Source organism: Durio zibethinus, chromosome 22, assembly GCF_047325235.1.
Source record: "Durio zibethinus cultivar Kanyao isolate XHJ-2024 chromosome 22, ASM4732523v1, whole genome shotgun sequence".
NCBI classification, from domain to species: domain Eukaryota; kingdom Viridiplantae; phylum Streptophyta; class Magnoliopsida; order Malvales; family Malvaceae; genus Durio; species Durio zibethinus.
In genome coordinates this window covers 2190971-2215445 of record NC_143183.1, presented here as the reverse complement: position 1 = coordinate 2215445, position 24475 = coordinate 2190971, and the positions used below count along the sequence as shown (strand labels likewise).

The following is a 24475-nucleotide window of genomic DNA, read 5'->3' as shown; positions in this document are numbered from 1 at the left end:
CTAGAGAAAGCGGTTAAAGCGAAAACAAATCTGAGCCGTTGATGTAGCCTCCACCAACGCCTCTGTCTTAGTAGGGTTTTTAATTTCTGCACTCCCCTATATACATTCCCTCGCTTCTCTTTGTTTCTTAGCCGTTTCTCCGTCTCCTTCAGATCAAAGCTTCAACAATGGTAATCCTTTCCAACTTCAACACTGTCCCTTTCCCTTTTATATAAAAAATGTGTTTCTTTTTGAACTGAAAAATGCAAAGTTCACTTTTTTATATGAAATCTGATGGCTTTTGGGGTATTTGATCATTTTCCCACTCTGGGTCTTTCTCAATCATCCAATAATCAATGTTTACTTTGCTTTTAATGGGCTACTTTTGTTTTGTTTTGTGATTTGTTTCTTTGTTTTCCCCATTGGGTTTTATTATATCTTCATTTTGTACAAAAGTTTAGGATTTGGCAGCTGTTTCTTTGATAAAGTGCTAAAATAATGGAACCTCTCTTTTGTCATTGTAGGCCTTTGTTAAGGCTCAGAAAACTAAGGCTTACTTTAAGCGGTTTCAAGTGCCGTTCAAGAGAAGGAGAGGTATTTATATCTATGTGGTTATTTTATGTTTTATTTAGAAATGCTATTCAGTTTTGGAATGTCGACTTCTGGTTTTTGAGTGACTTTCTGATGTTATGATTTACTGAATTTATTGATGTGTAGAGGGAAAGACTGACTACCGGGCTAGGATTCGCCTAATCAATCAAGACAAGAACAAGTACAACACTCCTAAGTACCGGTTCGTCGTACGAATTGTATCCTAAAAGTTGCATGTTCTTACAATGTCATTCTACTTTTAGCCCAGCGAAGATATAGTTGAATCTTTTATTATGAACTATGCTTTTATTCAGTTTAATACATAGCTTGTTGAGTTATAGAAATATTAGGCTAGCATATATTATGACATGTAGATAGGAGTAATCTGATTGAAGTACTGTATTCTGATTAATAAGTCTGCTTTGAGTGTTTTTTTCATCCTGATGTTTTGATGGAAGTTATTTGATGTCTGTCTAAAAAGTTGCGTCTGTTTGTTGGAGTCATTTTCTAGTTTGTAAACCTATTTGCTATTTCTGTTTTTGTTTCAACCTTAACTTTCTGATTAGAGTAACACAGATATCACTGCACAAATAATTTCTGCTAATATTGCTGGTGATATGGTTCTTGCTTCTGCTTATTCACATGAGCTTCCTCGTTATGGGCTTGAAGTGGGTCTTACAAACTATGCTGCAGGTATTCTCTTTATTGACTTGGGTTATGTGCTAGTAATCAATTTCATTTCTCATATGCCTTTTGTAAATATGACCAGCTTATTGCACTGGATTGCTTTTGGGACGCCGTGTCCTTAAGATGCTTGAAATTGATGATGAATATCAGGGCAATGTGGAGGTAATATATATACAATCCTGCTATCATATTCTGTTATATAGAATAGATACTGTTATTTTTGCATAGTTTCTTTATTGAAGGTTTATATTATCAGGCTACTGGAGAGGATTACTCAGTCGAGCCAACCGACACAAGGAGGCCTTTCCGTGCTCTTCTTGATGTAGGGCTGATCAGGACAACAACTGGCAATAATGTTTTTGGTGCTCTAAAGGTATCATAAAAAATCTAACTGCAATTTTATATTTTTATAGGTATGATTCCAATTGATCTTTTTTGCTAGCTAGTCATGACTTTACATTACCTTTTATCATTCTATGAAGTATCTTAAGAATTTGATCCCTTTTTTTGTTGTAAATTTCTACTTTTGAAATGTGTTTGTTGTTAGTTTGTGCTTCTGCCCACTAGCATTTCAAAGTATAGCTTTCCTGATTCCTTCGATAAATCTTCCTTTTTTTTTATGATTAGATAGGACTGGGACCACTTGTGTTTGTTGTTAGTTTCGACTGCTGCCCAGTGGAATTTCCATGTATAGCTTTCCTGATTCCTCTGATAAATCATTTTCGTTGTATGATTAGATAGGACTGGGACCACTTGTTTAAATATATATGCTTCAAGCAATCATTCTGGTTGTGACCTAGATTTCAATTTAAATTAGTGGATTAGAGATTTGGATTGACTGACGTCTGAGACGTTTTGAGTTAATAGAAATTTTTTTCATATTAAAAGGGAGCATTGGATGCTGGTTTGGATATTCCTCATAGTGACAAGAGGTTCGCGGGTTTCTCCAAGGACAGCAAGCAGCTTGATGCTGAGGTTCACCGCAAGTACATCTATGGTGGTCATGTTGCTGCTTATATGAGGGTAAAAAATTCTATCCATAATAGTATATCTCTTTTATTGAATTTAATGGTAGTATTTTTGTTGTATCCCTTTTTCGGCATGCTTCTAGTTTTGTTAATTAATATCTATGATTTTTTCGTAGACTTTGATGGAGGATGAGCCAGAGAAGTATCAAGCTCACTTTAGTGAGTATATTAAGAGAGGAATTGAGCCAGATAACATGGAGGCCTTGTACAAGAAAGTTCATGCTGCTATCCGTGCTGACCCAGCTGCAAAGAAGTCTGAAAAGGAGCCTCCTAAGCAGCACAAAAGGTTGTTTTTTGTGTGCTGATTTGATCGGATGCTATGAAAACTTATATTTGTTGAAGTTTCTTTATGTATATCTTACTGTGTTCATGTTTTTTATTGCAGGTTCAATTTGAAGAGGCTAACATACGAGGAAAGAAAAGCTAAGTTGATCGAACGGTTACACGCCCTTAATGCTGCAGCTGGTGTTGATTCGGAGGAAGAGGATTGAATGGGGGATGCTGATCTCAAATCACTAAAATCACTCCCTGCGTTATTGGACATACTGCTGACTGCAGTTTTATCCAGAATTAAATTACTTATCTGAAGTTATTTTTTTGTTTAGGTTGTAACTCATTTATTTCCCATTTCAATTTTCTTTAGGATTTCTGCACTTCTACAGTTTTGGGGGATAACAGAATTATTAGATTTTTGGATATTTAGTTTGTTGTGAAATGCAATTCCAATTTTGATTCAATAGATTTAATTTCATAGTTCTTTTATCTCAATTTGACACTTACCCATAGGAAAGTGTTGCTCTTTTTTTTTTATTTGATTTCAATGGCACATTGCCAAACAACTCCTGCTCCAGCCAGTGCAACAATGCATTGCCAAATCAAAGAATATTATATCTCACATTCCTTCTGTAGGACTAGAGATAGTGTGGGGTTGCCACAACAGACCCAATCAAGGCTTGGATGATAAACTTGTTCATCGCAGAGCCTGTAATCTAAACAGGGGTCAAATGTTTGGGTTTAATCCTTAATTTTTGGTTTAACTAAATGTGTTTACTTCTGGTTTTGAAGATAAAGTTAGAAGTTCAGACAGACACATTGTATATCAGTTGTATGTATGTTGTACAATGTGGAGGAATAAGGTTACAGAATAGTGAAAACCAAGATTTCCTGACAAAAGACCATCTGATGTGAATTCTTCAGATAATGATTAAATAATTACTAAGACAGATATAAAGCTATTGATTTTTCTTCAGTGAGATTAGATGCAAACAATGCTACACTGACATTGAGCTTGGCAGGTGCAGTTGTCACGGTTTGAGATTCAAGTTTTGAATTCGTGCGGTTTCGGGACTCGGACATTCACACTTTCGGCGACTCAGATCAGCCTGATCGTCACGATTCACATCCTTGTGAGGTATTGTCCGCTCTAGCTCCTCTGGTCTCACGGTTTTATTTTACAAAAGACGTCTCATAAGGCGGAGATGGTGTGAAACCTTTTATATCCCAATGACCCTCCTATTATGTTCGATGTGGGATTCAGGACTCTTCCTTAGGTCCGTGACATTCTCCCGCACTCAACCTCGTGACGCCCTCGTCACGGAGGCTGATCATCCTGCCTACCTCCCTTAAGGTGCTTGACGTGGATCGAACGGTTTAGGGCTGGCTCTGATATCACTTGTCACAAGTCGAGACTCAAGTTCCAAACCCGTACGGCTCCGAGACCCGGGCATTCACCCTTTCGGCGTTCCAGATCAACCTGATCGTCACGGCTCACACCCTTGTGAGGTATTGTCCGCTCTGGTCCCTCTGACCTCACGATTTTATCTTACAAAAGGTGTCTCACAAGGCGAAAATGGTGTGAAATCTTTTATATCTCAGTGACCTTCCTATTATATTCGATGTGAGATTCAACACTCTTCTTTAAGTTCGTGACACAATGCTGAATTTGAATGTTGGTGACTGAAGGGAAGCAAATGCAGTAGAGGGCTTACACCTCCTCCAGGAGAAAAAAAGGACCCCACAGTGTGAGTGATGGGCAGGCTACAGTAAATGCTCGCAAGAAAAGGAAGGAAGCAACGAAAGAAGCTATAACCTAGATGAGGGAGAGGAAAAGCTGTTGGTGGGCAATCATCACCATCTGAATAGTGGCATTAAGATTATTGATGCTGGAAAATGTACGTGCCTTTCAGAGGGGGAAAATTTTTACTTCTTTTTCTTAATAATTGAAATAAACGAGAATTAGATTTCTAGCATAATATATGCCTAGTCCAAATAGAAGAAAACTATATTTTGTGATAAAACATATATGCAAGGCTCAATTTGGGAGGGTGGAAAAACAAATTTATAAAGTGAAATTTATTTAATATGATTTCATACATATAAAATATATTATATAAACAAACTTAAAAATTGAATCAAAACAAATAATATTTTATTAGATAAAATATTATATTACATGTTTCAAGTGAGTGTTATATTAATTCGAAAAAATCACTTTTAAATTTTATTATTTTATCTCACAAATAATATTTCATAAGTTACAAAATATTATTATTATTATGAGTTTAGACTTAAAAATTTTATTATTTTATCTTTCAAAAATACCTCATAAATATAAATTTAAATCTTTATGGAATTTAGGTGCTCTGGACAAAATTTTATGTTCGTATTTTAGGATTTCAGAATTGCAATCTAGCTCCTATCTTTTCGAACACATTGCTCTGGCAGCCAGTATGAATGGTTGCACAACACTGTCGCCACCGGCCACAACGATGGTTAAATAACAAAAGTGACCAATGTCTTCACACAGATCATTGGAGTTATATTCTTCGATTTTCTCCTTCGATGTCACCGCTGTTGAGTTGTATGCAGCATCAGCTGAAGAGGTGCCAATGTCATTGAGACCCAATTCCTCATTCTGTTCCCATGACCTCTCATATTTCTCAATTGCAGCTGTCACGGACTTAAGGAAGAGTCTTGAATCTCACATCGAACATAATAGGAGGGTCCCTGGGGTATAAAAAGGTTCACACTACCTCCGCCTTGTGAAGCGCCTTTTGTAGAACAAAACCGTGAGGCCAGGGGGGTCAGAGCGGACAATACCTCACAAGGGTGTGAACCGTGGCAGGAAGGCTGATCTGGGACGCCGGAAGGATGAATGCCCGGGTCCCGGAGCCACGCGGGTTCAGAGCTTGAGTCTCGATCCGTGACAAGTGGTATCAGAACCAGCCCTAAATCATTCGATCCACGCCAAGCACCTCAAGGGAATAGGAAGGTCCCTGGGGTATAAAAGGGTTCACACCCATAAATAGGAGGGTCCCTGGGGTATAAAAAGGTTCACACCACCTCCGCCTTGTGAGGCGCCTTTTGTAGAACAAAACTACAAAACCGTGAGGCCAGGGGGTCCAGGGGGCCAGGGGGTCCAGGGAGTCAGAGCGGACAATACCTCACAAGGGTGTGAACCGTGACAGGAAGACTAATCTGGGACGCCGGAAAGGTGAATGTCCGGATCCCGAAGCCGTGCGAGTTCGGAGCTTGAATCTCGACCCGTGACACAGCAACAATCCAATTTGTTAAATGTTTAAAGGTAAACCACAATCTGTGAGAATAAATTCATAAATAGAACTAAAATTCAATTTGACTTTTTTCATTGTACAAAAAAAAAATTATTTTCTTCCCAAAAGCATAGAAAACAATGAGGGCGTTCCCTTCCAATAAAAGGTCAATCTACTTAAGTCCAACGAAAAATTATTAAAAGGAAGAGCAAAATGGACAGCAGTTCTTTGTCAAGATTGGCAGAAGAGAGAACTCACAAATTAACTGATAGTCATCTTTAATATCATCAGTTGCTGGTGCAACAAAAGAGTTAGCTAATGCGTCATCCAGAATTAAAGTCCAAGGTTCTGCCATGAACAAAATCTGCAAGATAACAAGAAGACTCCTTTGTGAGAAGAAGGTGGTCAAAGTTTTCATTCTTCAGGAAATAAAAATGTATACTTTTATTGGTCATTTGATGTTTGTCTCATTCTTCAAGAAATAAAAGTGTCAAGGACACAGCAAAATATCTCAGTATCCTTCCCGTGTACGTGAAGCAAAAACACATGAACAATCATATGGATCATATGTGTCGTTTAAGTGAAAGTGACATGAGGAATACGAGGTAGTAATCTTCGTCACTAATTTTGCATGCTATTATTGCTATATATAATCAATCTATCCTTGGATTTTAAATACAACTAGTCATCCAGTATTATGAACATGATGCTTTGTAAACATGTATATATATATATATATATATACACATATATATTTTACAGGAAATTTAAGTAGTTTACTAGCATACTGACAGAGGCAGACCTGAAATGAACTGGCATTTTATGCACTCACATTACATGAAATATATAACAGAGGATTTGTTCATTTGGTACCCTGTTCAACCTTGCTTTAAAGTCTAGCCACTTGGATTTTTAGATTCATCAAGACTATCTCCAAAAGTAAATCCATGCACTCTTTCAAGGCCTGTACATAGAGATCATGAAGGTTACAATATAATATGCACGAGATAGACGAGTAAAGCCACATCCACATCCACGCATCTTTCCATCTCCTCCCACCCTTCTTGTTTTTCACAAACACATACAGAAGAAACAAGGTAGTGATAATTGACCAAGAACACCAAACACAAATGGTGGAAGTAAACAGAGGGAAGTTGTTGGAATAACAGACATGAAACAGCAGAATGAAAGCAAAAGTTTTAGCTGTGTGAAGAAATGAAGGTTTAAGCTATACATAGTAGCAAAGTAGCCTCCCTCTGTCCTATATATCTAAACCAGCTTGGAAATAGAGCCATTCCAGGGTGAAGTGCTCAAACTTTGCAAACAATGGTGGACGAGGACTATTTAAAAAAATATACAGAATCAGAAAACATACAAAATCTAGCCTCCTTCTGTTCTGAAACATGTCCAAACCAGATTGAGAAGTGAACCATTCCTCGGTGACGTGCTCAAACATAGCGAACACTGAAAGAGAAGGACTATATATAACAGGACCAGCAAGAAAACAGAAAATTAACATGGAGAAGTTAAATAAGTAAAGCCATACTCAATTTCACTAATTTTTGTAATCAAACCTTCAACTGTTATAACAATCGCACCAAGTGTGACACTAGCTAGCTCCAAGTCAAGTTCTGGTACTCTTACACAATCAGTATCTGACTGATACACTTACAAGACTGCTTGTCAGATAACTTACCATAAGCACAGAAAAAATGACAAGGGAAAAACATGTCCTCTCCATCCCATGAAATGTTAATTACATGTATGATGGCAAGATGAAACCCAAAGATGAGGTCCTCATTTCAACTCTTCCTCAGGACAAGAACACTCACAACCTATCAGAATCCTACAAATCCACAACTTGTACAAATTGCTACTACTCCCTTCCCAGAGAGGTCTGCTTTAACCTAAATATAACTTCGACTGTAGATATACCTCAGCAAATTACACCCACAAGGATCTAAACTCTGAATATTCGATTAAAAGAGTAGTATTTCATCCTCTGGCTCAGTATTCTCTTAATCAATATGTCTAGATTTTGGCAATCATGTTAGTCACTATTATGATTAAACTGAATATTATTTACAATATACTTTTTCTAGATTTAATAGACAATCAACCATAATAAAAATTAAAATAATAAAAAAAAAGATCTGATAGTAGGATAGGGAAGATATTAAAAGAAAACCACTATTTGGGCACATAAATATAGAGTTAACTTACACTAACGAACATCAGAATAGCAGCAATTTCCCTATTTTGTTGAGAAACTATTCATTACTGCAATGCTCCTAAAAAGAATATTGAGTTCACTATCAGAACAAACCCAACATTTTTCACGCACAGGGTAATTTTCTTTCCCTTCTCAGGAAGTCGTCCACCGGGCTTCAACTGCAAGGTAAGCATGGTTAATAAAAACAAACTTAGTGGAGAAAAAACATTAGACAAGTAAAATTACCACCAACTGAGAATTTCGATAGCCATAAGCATCACAGTTGATGCCATGACAATAACTTCTTGGAAGTAAGGAATCCCTGTACGTGGTTAAGCTCAACAAAATTATAGATAAACTTTGCAAGACACCATGATATGGGCACAAACAATTCAGATGAACAGGCTTAGCAAGAAGATTGTTTTAACTGAGTTATCAAAAGGCCAGGAGGGGGGAATATGTGCTCCTAGTGAGATGCAAGCATCTTTCCAGCTCAACAAGGACCAACACCCAACTTGACCATAAATTTAACTGACTACTACCCACTAGAATCTAATTCACTTTCCACTCGACCTACTGGAATTGCTATCATATGAGATAAATTCATTTAAGGGATAAAGGTCAACCTTCTAAATGTAGATACTCATGGATTATCTTTAAGGAAATAGAGATTTAGTACTGATAGCTTAAAATGTTCTAATGCAAGCAAAGAAATGGGGAAAAAAGAACAGAAGGAGAAATCAGACATATGTTAATTACTTAACTAAAACCAGGACTATTTAACTCAATTTTCTCATGAATGTCAGCCATTCAATAGAGAGCAGAACTAGAACTTTAATTTTTTTCAAAGTATTGAGGAAAGTTGAGTGCGGGTACAAGCATCTCTAATTTCACCAGTGCATAACTCAAATGAAGAAAACATTTCCCACAGAAAAACAACACGTCAACAATTTGAAACATCTACAACTTGCATACTTCATATGAGCAAGATGAGAATTGGAAGCATCATGAATAAAATAAATAGGCAGTTTTAATCAAACCATTTCTAGAAACCAATGACACTTGCAACTTACCAAACAGATATGCATACGCTCTTTAGTTATAGCCCTAAACTAGAGCAAAACATGAAGCAGAAATACCATATTGCCAGAAATGCAACCATAGAAAATGTCAGGGAGGATACTGGTTACAAACATCCAAATCTCACACCTAGCAGCACAAGCTCCACATGTTGATGGGAAAGTCATCACCTATTTGAAGGCAAGAAACAAGTAACATAAAAATAGGCATAAAGAGAATTCAAGAAAAAATGCTAAATGGTAACGCACAGAAAAATCAAGCATGTTTAGATAGAGAGGTTAAATTTTTTTTTATGCAGATAGCAACATTTAGGAGAGAAGTAAAAAGAAGAGGACAATTGCCAGTGCCATTCAATTTCTCTCCAAAGTTCAAACCCATTTCCAAGTCTCTACAGAACTGGGGAGGGTTGGAGAGAAATGCAATAGACTAATGCAGTCCTATACAAAAATATCATGGACACGTTCATACAAGTGAAATTATATATATTTCTTTTAACATCGAAATACTTTCAACATCCAAATAGAGAATAGGGGTGAAAAGGTATGACAGTAATCAATTTTTAAATGTCTACACAGAGAAAGGTTGATAGAAACGGAGAAGAGGCTGGCAGAAAAAAATTACCTAGTTGAATAAAAATAGAAACTAATTCAAAGAAAAAAAACTGAGGTAATGTGACACTAAAATGAACCATCACTTTGAATATTTGTATAGATTTTACGACTACATCCCTAATTTTAATAATAAAACAAAGCTGAAATTTTCTATTATTTCCCAAATAATCTTTCTCCTCACCTATCTTTTTTTTCTTGAATTAAAATAAGTAAAAGGAAAATGCATTTCACTTAAAATCACTTTTCTTCACCTCTCTCTTGTTAATTTGGTTCTTTTATTTTATCCCCATGAATCCAATATAATGTAACAGTTGAAATTAGCTTACCTCTTCTGGTGCAAAGTATTGGAATAAAGCCTTTGCGATTTCAGCACTATTACTCTGAGCAATGGCCCTTTGACCAGCTGCTGCCCCTACTGATCCATGTGGTTGCTTCTTATCTGATCAACTTCATTGCTTGTTTCCTCCATAGATGCCCCGGCAGCAGGCTTATTCAACTGTGATGAATCAACAAGATATCCCAATGCTTGTTGTTCTGGAGTTCAATCATAGAATTTGATGCTCAATGATGGATCAGGAGATGGAGCAAACCTGAAGGCATTACAATATTCTAATATAAGATAAAATAAAGCCAACTTAAGATCTAAAAGGTTTTTAGTTAAACAGCAAAGCAAATCCAACCAAAAGCACTAGTCAATTAAGTTTTCTAATCCAAAATTCAAATGAAATAACAGCGAAAGAAGTATCTTAAATTCTTCAATTCTTTTCCTAGGGACAAACACTCTGATCATTCATATGCAAGCAACTGCTTTTCATTTCAACCACCCATCGTGCCTAAAGCATAAGCCCATAACATAAACATAAAAAATTCATTAAAATTGTTTCTCAATTAAATTTTTTTCTCTTACGGGTTCTCAATAAAGCTGTTTCCTGCTGGGTCATCAAGGATGAAGGTGAAGGGTGAATCTCCTGTTACACATGCTCTCAAATTCAATAAAAACTGGTCAATTGCTTCTGCAGTTTGAGGATCCACTTTCTGCCCAGCAAAGAAAATCAAGTCAAATACCGAAAACTACGCAAAATAAAGCAAGATTGGACGTCAATCACAAATGAACCTTGCGTTCTTCTTGAAGGGCCTGTAGTCCATCTATAGCACGTATTAATAATCCTTCCACCCAGAACCATTAGACAATATCTGACTTGGTCAGAAAAATAAAAGAAGGGAGGAAGAAAACCCAAAATAGATAAAGTGGATAGAATAGCTTTGTGTGAACCACTCAAAAGCTAACGACAGCATAAACGTATTAGGCAAGAGGGTTCAAATAGATAGTGTTGACAGAATTCCACGTTGAGCCTCAGGAGGGATCTCAAAATCCAGTTCAGGGATCTACACGAAGAAATAAACTGTATAAGATAAAAGGCACAATCCAATATATTTCAGTTGAGAAATATGCATAAAAGACATGGTAGAATGATTCTCCATTTTGACTTGCTCAGGCATCATGGAAATGCAAGAGTCACATAAATATTCCAAGTTCTTCATGCATAGATTCATATAACAATAATTTTAATTCTTCCACACACACATACAGAGACAGTGCAATGAAATACCACATTGGAATCCAAACTGGCAAACCTATCTCATTATGATATTCTATATCCTATGTCTTTTACATAAAGCTGTAAACTTTTCATATGTAGAGTAGGCCTACTGTTCTTTTCTGCTACACTTGCGGTTGCTTTTGTAGATAGAAATATTCTTGTTTAGAGCTTATGTCATCTAAGAAAGGGAGAATCAAAGTATCCAGTGAGTAGGTATAAGCAATTGGTAAAAAATTAAACAAGAGCAAAATTTTGTTAAAAACATTAATTCAAATGGGCTAACAAGGTTCATCATCAAATAAACCCATCAGAAGAAAATTTCCCATTCCAAAGTTTCATCTACTATTTCAAACATCTCTAGCGCATAAACAACAACGAAAAAAAAGCTGATAGTCAATTGGGTTGATGAACATTGCAAGTGAATGTACCTTACGGTGGCAGACTCAGATTTCATAACTTGTCCAGTAAACATTTACGTACAAAGAGACAAATTAATATGGTAATGCTTCTTCAAACATTGATAAAACATCGAAAACACATTAAATAATATAAAACAAGAAGAAAGCATGAAACATTTTATTTAGACAACTACGACGACAACCTTTTGATCTCTTGATTGGACATCCAAACGGTAATGACATCTCCTCGATTAAATTTCATCGGCAAATTGAATTTCAGTATTTCTAATATAGACAAACAGAAATAATAAAAAAGATCAAACATTTCAAAAGAAAATTAATTTAACTGTAAGTAGTAAGTAAAAATGAGATTCAAATGCTAAAAGTAAGATCTGCAAATCAAAATCATAAATTATTAAAAAAATTAAATTAAAAAAAAAAAGAAAATTTGAGCCGTTTTCTTTTTACCTTCCTAAAATGTGGAATTGAAGTCAATAGAAACCTTGTTGTTCCCTATTTAATTAATTAAAATTAATTAAATTTAAAATAATAAAAGTAAAAGGGTTTGAATTAAGAATAAAAAAGAAAAAAAAAAGTTTTGGTTGCAGGCCATGCAGAAGCTTCCATCATCAACTAATATAGATTCGACTACAGATCGCTGTTTTTTATTTATTGCTTTCCATTTCTCTCTTCTTTCTTTTCTTTTCTTACCTTATAACAAACCAGCCGTGAAGAACAAGAAAAATGACGAACTCCTCAGACACTATAAAAGCAAAAGATTTCCGCGATGTTTCTAGTTATTTTAGTAGATGTTTCTAGTTTTTACACAAACAAAGTCAAAGCTCAAACAGTAAGTGAAACTGACCGTAAGCCTGCCAAGTCAACTTAAAATATGCCGTCTCACAAAAAACCTAGAGGTCGTCGGCAGAATAATGGAAGAAGAGGAAAGGGGAGCACCGCACCGCCGCACTAGGTGGCAAGTCACCGGAAAGGAATGAAGAAAAGAGGACTGAAATGGGAATAAAGGTGAAAAGAAAAGAGGGCAAGAAGTGATTTCTGTAACCATGTATTCTATTGAAACAATTTACCAGAGTTTTCTGTAACTTCATGAAGTCCATTGGAAAAAAAAAAAAGCAAAATTAAAAATAATTATGACATTTAGATTACTTAGTCGGATCATATACACAAGCTCTGAATAGAAAGAGAAAATCAATTTGATTTGGAACTATTCAGGAGGCACCAAAAAGTGGGAGCTCTCAAGCTGTGGAGATTGGTACGTTCTTCATAGCAGCAGCAAAGAAGCTCAAGTGTTCCTGCTGTTGTTCACTTTTCCTGGTTGCAAGTACACTTTCGATGGACACCAAATCAATACTGGCGGTGAGATGCCTGGGTGCTCCAACTGTGGGTAGGCTAGACTTGGTCGACTTGATTGCAACATTCAAAACAGGGCCGCCCTTGAAGATGAAGATTTCAACTGCTACAGTCTGTTGGAGGCAGAGACTTGAAGAGTTGAGAACTTGAGGTTTGGAGCAGCTGGATAGGGATACTGGACATCACCTGATTTGGGGATAGAATTTAATTTCTCTGGAACTAGCCGATGCTTGACTTTGTGTTTTCAGATCGAGATATGCGACATTCCCCGATTTGATGATAGAATTCAGATCCTCCAAGAACACACCAATACTTGTGTTTCTCAGGTGAATCACTTTGTTTCAGAATAGATGTCTTGAGATGTAATGGTTAAAAGATCCAGGAAGCATATCAAAATGGTTAGTCACTGGAATAAATAGTTTAGAAAACACACATAAATCGAAACAATTGTCAAAGCAAGCATGGATGGTAACTACATTGAGTGTTGTTTCACATTGTTCATCACACAATCACAGCTACTTTAAAAGTTAAATCCAGGCAGAGCTACTTTAAAAGTTAAATCCAGGCGATGAACAATTTATAGCTCCACCAAACTGAAAGAAAAGACAATGGAAAGAGCAAAGCTAAGGCTTACCATCAAGGATTGGCATGAGTTCCCAGTGTCTGCATGAGGTAAGATAGATGATTAAAACGAGAAATTTCAAGAGAAACTTACAATAAAGAAACCGCAAAGCTCAAGGTTCAATACCATTTTAGTGCAATCATCTTATAGTTAGAAGCTGGGTTCCAATATGCAGAAAGCATTCCATGAATCATACATATCTCCGTTGAGCCATAGAACAGTTTCCACTTTCTACGCGGATCTGTTCAAGCCATAGGTTAGGCCTCTGGTCCAACAAATGTCATGCAGAAGCATCTTGTTTAGCATGTAATTCAGCTGGTATCACTTCTACACAACAGACAAATATGAGTCAGTCAAGCAAACATATTTCTCAACCATTGAGATCCTCACTCATGCATAATAGAATGTTGCAGTGGAAAAACAATTTTGAACATGGAGATTACCAGAATGATAAAAGGTAGTACGTGAGATCATCGAAATCCTCAGCCCTCCTGGTCTAAGCTTCTGAATCCTGGTGCGGTGTTGCAGAAACAAACCTATTGCTACTGTTAAATACCTCAGATTAATGATAGTGACACAACTGAAACACAACCTTGAGTTGTCAAAAGTAATATTGTTTATATCTAGTCGTGACAAGTACAATAGTCCAAAAAGAAGACAAAATGTTGATATATATTCTACTTATAAGGAATCAACTCACTTTATCATAAATGTACATCAGCAACCTAGGTTTGGGAAAATGATTCCATCCAAAGGATTGTCTAGCTAAATCTCCATTTGATGAATACTATACAATCTCAGGTTCTTTTACAAATTCAAAGCCAAAGCAAAAATGTAAATGATGCCTGCAATGAATCATGAAGCAAGTTAAACTGAATAAATAAAACGTGGGATGAACAGAATCCTACATAATTTGTGATATATGAGCAATATGGTATCACCTTCTACCACTCGCATTGCTGCATTTCCCTGCTAGAAAACAGTGCCTGCATTTGAATGGTTTTAAACCCTGCAGCTGGATAGAAGATCCCAAATAAAGGCGTGGAGGAAAATAGCAATCTTGTACCTCATGCTCAGCTTTGAAGAGATAAAGAGTTACCAGTTAAATCATGAAATGCTTATAATCTCTGCTCTCCAACTTTTCTACTTACTAACAATGTAAAACAAGGGTGGCCTCCTTAGTATAGAAAATAAACGACAGAAGTCTTGTGATCTGTTGTGTTTCCTTCATATCCTTCACTGTCTGAATGAGCTTCGAAGGATCATCTGCATAATGCCACAATCAAGCTTAACTTAATGCAACAATCACACAGAAAAGAAAAGGACAAAGGTGTTATGCATTCTGATTTTAATCGTCAAAGGACACCAGCTTCTATGCCATTAATTAGATTATTTGTTAATAGCCAATATCAATGTGCTATAAGCAAAAATTTTAAAATGCTCTCATTTCCTGAAAGGAAATTCGTATAATAAATTCATCAACTACATTTCTTAGGCTATATATATTTCCGTCAACTAAGGTATACCCTAGTTGTTGCTATTATTTCTAAGGTACATAAGAGAATAACTTCTGAAGTGCTTTTGCCTATATTAAGAAAAGATCTCAATAGTTGAACTATAGGCAATGGTGCTTCTCAGTTCCTTCCCCACAATATTATGCCACAACAATTAAACAAAGACAAACACAATTAACATATTTGGGAAAAGAGGATGACTTTCGAACAAAAAGTTTCCTGATAGAGAAAAACAACTGATGCTAGAACGAAATGATGCTGGAGTTTGTGTTTTTTCAGATCGAGGTATGGAATATCCCTTGATTTGATGGTGGAATCTGGCTCCTCTAAGAACACACCAGTACTTGTGTTTCCCAGGTGAATCACATTGTTTTGAAAAGAAGTCACTCCATGCTGATTCATAATGCTTAATTAGTTCAAAAAACACAAATAAATCAGTTTCATAATTCAGCTCCTCTAGAAAAGCATATCAAAATGGTTAGTCACTGGAATAAATTGTTCAGAAAACACATAAATTCAAACCATTGTCTAAGCAAGCATGAAAGAAAACCACATGAATTGCTATTTCACATTGTTTATCATATAATCTCAGGTTATTCAAAAGCTCAATCCAGGCAAAGAGTAATTTATAGCTCCACCAAACTGAAAGAAAAAATAATGGAAAAAGCAAAGCAAGTTTTACCAGCAAGGAACAGCATTATATGCACAAGCATCGTGTTTAGCGTGGAATTAAGCTAGCATCACTCCTTCACAACGGACCAATATGAGTCTGTCAAGCAAACATATTTCTCAACCATTGTGATCCCCACTCATACATAATAGTATGTTGCTGTGGAAAAACAATTTGAACATGGTGATTACCAGAAAAATGAAAGGTAGTACATGAGATCATTGAAACCTCAGCCCTCCTGGTCTATGCTTCTGAGTCCTGGTGTCGTGCTGCAGAAACAAACCTATTGCTATTGTGAAATGTCTCACATATTAGATAGTGGCACAAACTGAAACAGAACCTCGAGCTGTTAAAGGTCATATTGCTTATATTGAACAGTGATAAGTACAATAGTTCACAATGAAAACGAAAATATTGATATAATATTAAATTTATGAGGAGTTAACTCACTTTATCATATATGTATATCAGCAAACTAGGTTTGGGAAACTGATTACATCCAAAGGATTGTCTAGCTAAATCTCAAGCTGATGAATACCGTACAATCTCAGGTTCTTTACAAATTCAAAGCCAAAGCAAAAATGTAACTGATGCCTGCAATTAATCATGAAGCAAGTTAAACTGAATAACTAAAACATGGAATTAACACTATCTATGCATTGTGATTTTAATTGTCAAAGACACCAGTTTTTATGCCATCAGTTATTGTTTGTTTACAGCCAATATCAATATATAAGCAAAATTTTAAAATTTTCTCATTCACTGGAAGGAAAGCATGCATTATAAGTGAATTAACTACATTTTTATGGTATATTTCCGTTAACTATGGGCACTTGTTAAAAAAATCCTAGTCATTGCCATTATTTCTAAGGAACATAAGAGAATACCTTCTGAAGTGCTTTTTCCAATATTAAGGCAAGATCTCCATTGCTGAACTATAAGCAATGCTGCTTCTCAGTTCCTCCCCACTATATCATGCCACAACAATTAAAAAAAAGGAAAATACAGTTAATGTATTTGGGAAAGAAGATGACTTTTGAACAAAAGGTTTTCCGATAAAGAAAAACAAGACAAAAAAAATTCAAGGAACTACAAGCTCTGGTTTAATTGAGGATAACCTAAAATATTTAATGTCTGCAAATTACAGACGAGGCATGGCTTCTGTAGATAGCAGATGCATTGGCATCTCACATTTCCACTCTATAAAATCCAGTGTTTGATAAATATCCAGCTCTAAGCTTCATCACTCTGGTGCATTCTTCTGTCAAAAGCTTCATCGCTATGGTTTAATTGTCAAAAGCTCAATCCAGGCAAAGAGTAATTTATGGCTCCACCAAACTGAAAGAAACAACAATGGAAAATGCAAAGCAAGGCTTACCATCAAGGAGCGGCATCATATGCATAAGCATCATGTTTAGCGTGTAATTAAGCTAGCGTCACTCCTTCACAACAGACAAATATGAGTCTGTCAAGCAAACATATTTCTCAACCATTGAGATTAATCACTCATGCACAAAAGTATGTAGTTGTGGAAAAACAATTTGAACATGGTGATTACCAGAAAAATCAAAAGGTAGTTCATGAGATCATTGAAACCTCAGCTCTCCCGGTCTATGCTTCTGAATCGAGGAGTGGTGCTGCAGAAACAAACCTATTGCTAATGTGAAAAGTGTCACATATTAGATAGTGACACAGACTGAAAAAGAACCTCTAGCAGTCAAAGGTCATATTGTTTATATTAAGCAGTGATAAGTACAATAGGTCAAAATGAAAATGAAAATGTTGATATATATTAAATTTATAAGGAGTTAACTCACTTTATCGTATATGTATATCAGCGAGCTAGGTTTGGGAAACTGATTGCATCCAAAGATTGTCTAGCCAAATCTCAATCCAATGAAATAGTATACAATCTCAGGTTCTTTACAAATTCAAAGCCAAAGCAAAAAAGTAATCGATGCCTGCAATTAATCATGAAGCAAGTTAAGCTGATAACTAAAACATGGAATTAACACTATCTACGCATTGTGTTTTAAAATGTTCTCATTCAGTGAAAGGAAAGTATGCATAATAAGTGAATTAACTACACTTTTATGGTATATTTCCATTAACTAAAGTCACTTGTTAAAAATATCCCACTCATTGCCATTATTTCAAAGGTACATAAGAGAATACCTTCTGAATTGTTTTTTCAAATATTAAGGCAAGATCACCATTGCTGAACTATAGGCAATGCTGCTTCTCAATTCCTTCCCCGCTATATCATGCCACAACAATTAAACAAAGGAAAATACAGTTAATGTATTTGGGAAAGAAGATGACTTTTGAACAAAAAGTTTTCTGATAAAGAAAAACAAGACAAAAAAAATTCAAGGAACTCACAAGCTATTGTTTAATAGAGGATAACCTAAAATTTTAATGTCTGCAAATTACAGAGGAGGCATGGCATCCTTAAATGGCAGATGCATTGAATTCTCACATTTCCGCTCTATAAAATCCAGTGTCAGATGAATATCCAACTCTAAGCTTCATCACTCTAGTGCATTCTTCTGTCTAAAACATTTCAGTATTGCATGGAAAACAGTGAGGTTTAGTAAAGGCTTTAATCAAATAAAGTATAAAAACTTTTTTTGGCTAAACGAAAAGACTGAAAGATCAAATATAAGTTAACAAAGGCTCTGATTTCCCACTGTAAATCCAATCTTTAAACAGCACACATCAAATGAAGCATGAGTAGCATGTGCAAAACGATGGAACAAAGTTTTGATGGGGAAACTTTTTATATTATTTAAGTTCACATGTATTATAATTTTAACATATCAAAATGTAAGAAGTTCTCAAGAAAGGGATGAAAAACAAGAATACAAATAACAATTTGATCAAAAATGTAACATACCCAAATTTATGGTGTGAAACAAAGGGACAACGAACTTTTGCAGTGTGATTAGAAAATTTGATGCCACATTGTTCCCCATGTGATCAACTAGGTTCTTCATCAGAACTAAACAGTACAAAGAAAGTCATCAATTGTTGTCATTAGGATGAAGTGAAATACCTATACTAAGGTAGTAAAATCCCCAAGGAATTGCCAAGATAACTGGATGCAAAAATAGACTTATATCATATTTGCAAAATTTCTAGCAAAAAAAGGGGATGATGATAAGCAAAAGTAAATGATTATCATATGGGGAAAAGACAGAATGAGATTGTCATTCAAATAGAAACCTAAACACAGTTTTCTATTATTGATAAACTTGTTTTTGGTTGTCGCTTTGAGATTAGCAGATTTACAGACTCATATTTGCGAAAATTGTTATTCAAATAAAGGAAGAAAAGGAAAGCAAGACAATAGCTGAATTTTTGCAGCTTAGCTCAAAAAGTAAACGCAGGAAGTATTGAAACTATTATAGAAGCATATTTGCCATACATTTTCTATTGAAATAGTGGGTCAGATACATTCTACAAAATCAGTCCATAAACCCATGAAAAAGAATAAAATAAAAAAATGGATAAATTAGAAGGAAAAAGAAAAACAAAGAAGGAGTTGCAGATTGAATAGGAAGAATTGTCGAATGAAATGATAATGGTAGAAGATGACGAGTCGAAGCCTATAGACTTAAGAAAATTATAGTACCTCTTGGAAGCCTCATCCATCAATGTAGATTTCTGGAATGTGGGAGATCTTGGACTGCTCGGCTCGGTTTTCCTTTAATAGAGGACTACCATCGATAGACAGCAGCTGCAAATTGGAGAGGCATTGCATGGCTTCTTTAGATGGCAGACGCATTAGATTCTCACAATACCGAATTTCTAATTCTCGAAGAGAGGAGAGGTTTCCCAACCACTCTGGCAGAGCTTTCACTCCGTGGAAGTTGGAAATCTCTAAATTCTCAAGTGCGGTGAAGTGTTGAAGTTGATGTGGCAGCGAGCTTAGTTTTTCCCATCCATTCAATATCAAGTGTTGAAGGGGAGAGCGGAGGTTGTGGATGGAACAGAGAAGTGGAAATTCTTCAAGTTCTTCTGAGAAGGGACCCAATACCAATGTCTTCAAACGGGTGAGGCTGTCAATGCTCTCTCCTGGAATTGACTCCAGATTTGTGCAATTGCATATGGACAAATACTCAAGAGAAGTACAGGCAAGCAATCCAGTTGGTAGACTTGTTAATCCTTTGCATCCGTACAGTGTTAAACTTAAAAGAGAGGAGAAGCCATCTATACTGGGAATGGAAATCAGATTAGAACATTCTTCTATCTCTAATGTTTCCAGCCTGGTGCAAGCAGATAGTCCACCCTCTATCTCCCCTAATTTTTCACACTTTCTTACTTCAAAGCTCAAAAGAGATTGAGATCCACCGTTTATAGGAATGGATTTCAGATTAGGACATTCTTCTATCATTAATTTTTCCAGCCTGGTACAAGCAGATAGTCCACCCCCTATCTCCTGTAATTCTTCACACTTTCCAACTGTAAAGTTCCAAAGAGATTGAGATCCACCGTTTAGAGGAATGGATGTCAGCTTAGGGCATTCCCAAATGCATACCTCTTTTAGACATGTGGAGCCAAGTAGTCCCTCTTCTATTTTACATAATTTGTCAAAACCCTGTAGGAAAAGCTCTTGAAGAGAAGAGATACCACCCCCTACAATTCGAATGAACCTTAAGTTTGAACACTTGGTTATTGACAATTTTTTGAGTGTAGAGGGAAATAGTGTATCGTCGGTCCAACTTAACTCCCCACAATCGTCGATAGCAAGTTCCTCAAGAGAAGAAAATCTACTCATTATTGGAACGCTGCTTAGCTTCCAACAATATCTAATTTTCAACTCTTTTAGAGAAGGAAATGTTAGCTCCACTTCTGAGCATTCTATGCTCCTCAAATTGGGTAAAACTTCTATTCTAAGACGTTTGAGTTTGGGATATTGCCCAAGAATTGGAAGGTTCTGTACATTCTCACAATTTGATAGTGTCAAGTCCTCCAAATTGATGGGTTGGAAAGAAGCACTTGAACCACTAATACTCCTTACCAACCATAACGGGAAATGCCCTCCTTTATAACCCTTAATGGTTAAGCTTTTCAAATTTGAGTGAGGCTCCAAACCTTCCACTACTTCCTCATCGTTACAGCAATCTTCCCTTCCCCTGCTCCATTCGTATTCCAACTTGAGTAGTTTCTCCTTCTTCCATTGCTTTGCTCCCCTAGCTTCTTCTTTGTTTCTAACATTTTGGAGATTAAATATCTTCAATGTTCCTCCAAGTTTACTTAAACATCCCAATTCTCCAATTCCACGTCCACTTTCTGTGCCCACATCAAATACTGGCAAAGTACGAAGACTAGTTAGACATCCAATCTCAACAGGAACATAACTCGGATGATCAATATATAAATGCCTCAAGCTAACTAAATTTTTCATTCCTTCAGGAAGTTTTCCAAGATAAGGTCTTGCAAAAGGCACCGAAGCTAGTAGATGTTGCCTAACATTCAGCAATCTTAACGTCTGCAAATGGTAGAGCTGGGTAATGGATTCTGGTAATCTACTTATGCAAGTTCTTGAGATATCTAAGTATCTCAAATGTATTAGACTACTAATCGAATCTGGCAAGGAGTCAATATAGGCAGTACAAAAATTAAGAACCCGTACGCCTTTGAAGTTGCATACAATGGAGAAAGCATTAGTTTTCAAGAACAAGGAATGCCACAGTTTCACACCAATATCAGGGACATTTTCATGAGAATTATGATGAGTGGAATTGGTTTCATAACTTAATTTTTCTACATCTGAAATTGATTCCGCAAGGTCATGAACTAAATCATGCATCTTGCATGTAATGAACCCATCCATATCCATCTCCTTGTCTTGCAATAAGGAATTTGATAATAAGTGATGGAAGTACTCATTACCAATATCCTCAAATGCCAGCTGGGAACTTCCATTGGATTGGTGAAGAAAGCCTTCCGCCATCCAAAGCTGGATCAATTGCTCCTTTTGGATGCGAAAATCTTTAGGTAAAACAGAACAATATGCAAAACATTTCTTTAAAGATGGAGAAGGCAAGCGATCAAAACTTAATTTCAAAACACCTACAATCACTTCATTGCTTTCTAGAGAACCCCAAAGAGGACTATCTCTGATTTTCACCCACTCATCTTTATTTTGATTGTTGCACATTGTTCCCCCTATAACATTTGCCACCAATGGCACACCTCTACATTTTTTAGCAATAACCCTTCCAATATCTTCCAATTCTGGAGATATTGGATAGTTTTGGAATGCTCTTTTTTTTATTATAGCCCAGCACTCATCTTCCATCAATGACTTAAGAGGATACCTATTTCTTTGAGGTGTTTCCCTCACCACTGCAACATTTTCATTACGAGTTGTGACAAGAATGCTACTTTGTTTATTTCCATTTATTCCCAGCAATCTACCCCATAAGTCCTCCCAGTTTTTAAAATTCTCATCCCACACATCATCAAGCACGAGAAGGTAGGTTTTCCCTTCCAGCTCTTTTTGTATTTTCCGAAGTACGGTATCCTTATTTTTCATGTCACAAGTTTCCCCAGTTAGAGATTCTAACATCTCCAATAAAATCCTAGGGACATCAAAATTTTCAGCCACACACACCCACACTATTTTATTAAAATAATTCTTGACTTTCTCATTTTTGCATACGGACTGTGCTAAAGTAGTTTTCCCCAGGCCCGCCATGCCTACTATGGATACTAATGAGAAAGTTTGTTGACTGGTTGAGCCAATCAACAGATCAACTATTCTTGAGATATCAGCTTCCCTTCCAACAACTCGTGATGAGTCAACGAAGGAGTCGGTGCTTCCTACTCCGCTAAATATGGGAGCCGCATTTTGAACTCTTTGTTGGAGTCCAAATTTGGAGCCCCAATCAATAATTTCATCCATGCGTAGGTTAATTTCCTTAACCTTTTCAGCCATGGAATTTTTGAAGAGGGAACAGATGTTGCTGACCTTTATTCTCTTTCGGGTGTCCACCTTCCTTCGAAGATCTTCGTAAGCAAGTTCATCTAATAGGTCATCGGCCTTGTAAGCAATATCTTCAAGCTGCTTCAACCAAACTTTGACAGTCTCATCAACTTGCCTTCTCTCAGCATCTCGAAAGAAAGCTCGAGTCCGATTTAGTGAGTCACGTAGCTTGTTCAGCTCGTCCTGAAAACCCCATGCGAGGTTGATCTGCTCGTCAATGATCGAGTTAGCTTTGGACAGTGCCAGTTCCACGGCAGCACCGATGAAAGCTTTAGCCATTTGTGGTGGTTCAATTAATAGTTATAACAGTGATTTATCATTAAGTTATGAATAATTTAGAGTTATGGATAATTTATTATTAAATTTTTTATAATTTATTTATTTATGAATAATTATTAATTATTAATTAATTTATAAATTAAATTATTAATAATTTATTATTATATTATTAGTAATTTATTATTAAATTATCAATAATTTATTATTATATTATTATGTGTTTACTATTTTATTATAATTGATTTACAATTTAATTTTGATTATTTACGACAAAATTATTTTTGATTTATAATTAAATTATTTATGATTTACTATCATTTTATTGTGGATTTATATTAAATTATTTATAATTTATTATTAAGTTATCATTTATTAATAATTAAATTATTAATAATTTATTATTAATTTGCTTTTAAGTTTTCACTAATTAACTATTAAATTATCAATTATTTATAGTATGAAAAAAGTTTATAATTTATTATTATCAATTAATTACTAATAACTTAAAACTGATTTATTATTAAATTATTATTAATTTACTATTAATTTATTATTAAATTATCAATAATTAACTACTAAACCGTCACTTATTTTTCATTAAATTATTTTTTATTTATTATATTATTATACATTTATAACTATATTAAATTTGATTTACTACTAAGTTATTACACATTTACTATTATATTATTACTTATTTACTACTAAGTTATTAATCATTGATTACTAAATTATTATTCATTTATTATTAAATTATTATTAATTTACTACTAAATTATCTATAATTTATTATTAAATTACTACTTATTAACTATTAAGTTATCGATAATTACTCCTAATTCATACTAATTACTTTGAATTTTCATTAGTTAATTACTAAATTATCAATTATCTACTACTATGTTATTATTAATTTGCATAAATTCAAAAAAAAAAAAAACACAATATATATTAAATGATATAATTTGAAAGATAGAGAAAGAAAATAAAAAAAAAGTTTAAGCATAGATGACTTGAAAAACAATGAGTAAATGCTTTTAATTTGTAATTTGTAGTTGAACATGTAATAATAAGTTAAAATCATAATTTTTTATATTAATGCAAGTATTAAAATTAAATTAAATAAATATATAAAATATATATTAAGTTAATATTTTTAAGATATTATTTAAAATTTGTAGTGCCTGGTAAAAAAATACATATTAAGATAAGTTTTATTAGTGATTTGATTAAATGATTTGTACATGTATTTTCATATTTGTTGATGAAGTATAATTGCATATGAAA

The 24475-nt window shown here is 35.1% G+C and overlaps 2 protein-coding genes and 2 pseudogenes across 52 annotated transcripts; 2 read left to right on the top strand and 2 right to left on the bottom strand.

The window, feature by feature from the left end:
- The first annotated feature begins 31 nt into the window (after window positions 1-31).
- On the top strand, window positions 32-3022 carry LOC111307671 (large ribosomal subunit protein uL18). Its single transcript, XM_022905755.2, has 9 exons — window positions 32-170; window positions 504-573; window positions 697-788; window positions 1137-1263; window positions 1340-1419; window positions 1514-1630; window positions 2146-2280; window positions 2402-2571; window positions 2671-3022. The coding sequence occupies exons 1-9, from the start codon at window positions 168-170 to the stop codon at window positions 2774-2776; spliced, it is 900 nt and encodes a 299-aa protein (XP_022761490.2). The 5' UTR covers window positions 32-167; the 3' UTR covers window positions 2777-3022.
- Window positions 3023-3105: 83 nt separating this feature from the next.
- Window positions 3106-24475, top strand: part of LOC149512458 (uncharacterized) — a 38718-nt pseudogene continuing 17348 nt past the window's right edge.
- On the bottom strand, window positions 5885-10919 carry LOC149512462 (uncharacterized; annotated as a pseudogene). Its single transcript, XR_016331979.1, has 8 exons — window positions 10854-10919; window positions 10647-10774; window positions 10066-10329; window positions 9232-9298; window positions 8060-8370; window positions 7212-7503; window positions 6710-6800; window positions 5885-6200 (listed from the first exon to the last, which is right to left on the bottom strand). The product of XR_016331979.1 is annotated as an uncharacterized LOC149512462 (transcript).
- On the bottom strand, window positions 12792-23235 carry LOC111307670 (putative disease resistance protein RGA3). Of its 50 annotated transcripts, none has more exons than XM_089751219.1 (19): window positions 19550-23218; window positions 18812-18916; window positions 18298-18468; window positions 18091-18172; window positions 17733-17876; window positions 17474-17572; window positions 17294-17357; window positions 17034-17194; window positions 16803-16883; window positions 16366-16509; window positions 16107-16184; window positions 15928-16014; window positions 14831-15651; window positions 14673-14746; window positions 14432-14576; window positions 14175-14273; window positions 13858-14058; window positions 13744-13772; window positions 12792-13463 (listed from the first exon to the last, which is right to left on the bottom strand). In XM_089751219.1, the coding sequence occupies exon 1, from the start codon at window positions 23186-23188 to the stop codon at window positions 19562-19564; it is 3627 nt and encodes a 1208-aa protein (XP_089607345.1). In that variant the 5' UTR covers window positions 23189-23218; the 3' UTR covers window positions 12792-13463; window positions 13744-13772; window positions 13858-14058; window positions 14175-14273; window positions 14432-14576; window positions 14673-14746; window positions 14831-15651; window positions 15928-16014; window positions 16107-16184; window positions 16366-16509; window positions 16803-16883; window positions 17034-17194; window positions 17294-17357; window positions 17474-17572; window positions 17733-17876; window positions 18091-18172; window positions 18298-18468; window positions 18812-18916; window positions 19550-19561. The 50 variants fall into 50 exon arrangements, with proteins under 50 accessions (XP_089607345.1, XP_089607307.1, XP_089607318.1 ...); XM_089751181.1 differs by having other exon boundaries at window positions 14175-14276; window positions 14831-14997; XM_089751192.1 differs by having other exon boundaries at window positions 14175-14276; window positions 14831-14997; window positions 17034-17186.

Coding starts and splice junctions, on each gene's coding strand:
- LOC111307671 (XM_022905755.2), top strand. Junction 1,264..1,339: donor TCTTACAAACTATGCTGCAG/GTATTCTCTTTA, acceptor AAATATGACCAG/CTTATTGCACTGGATTGCTT. Junction 2,572..2,670: donor CCTCCTAAGCAGCACAAAAG/GTTGTTTTTTGT, acceptor TTTTTATTGCAG/GTTCAATTTGAAGAGGCTAA.
- LOC111307670 (XM_089751190.1), bottom strand. CDS start 23,188: ATGGCTAAAGCTTTCATCGGTGCTGCCGTGGAACTGGCACTGTCCAAA.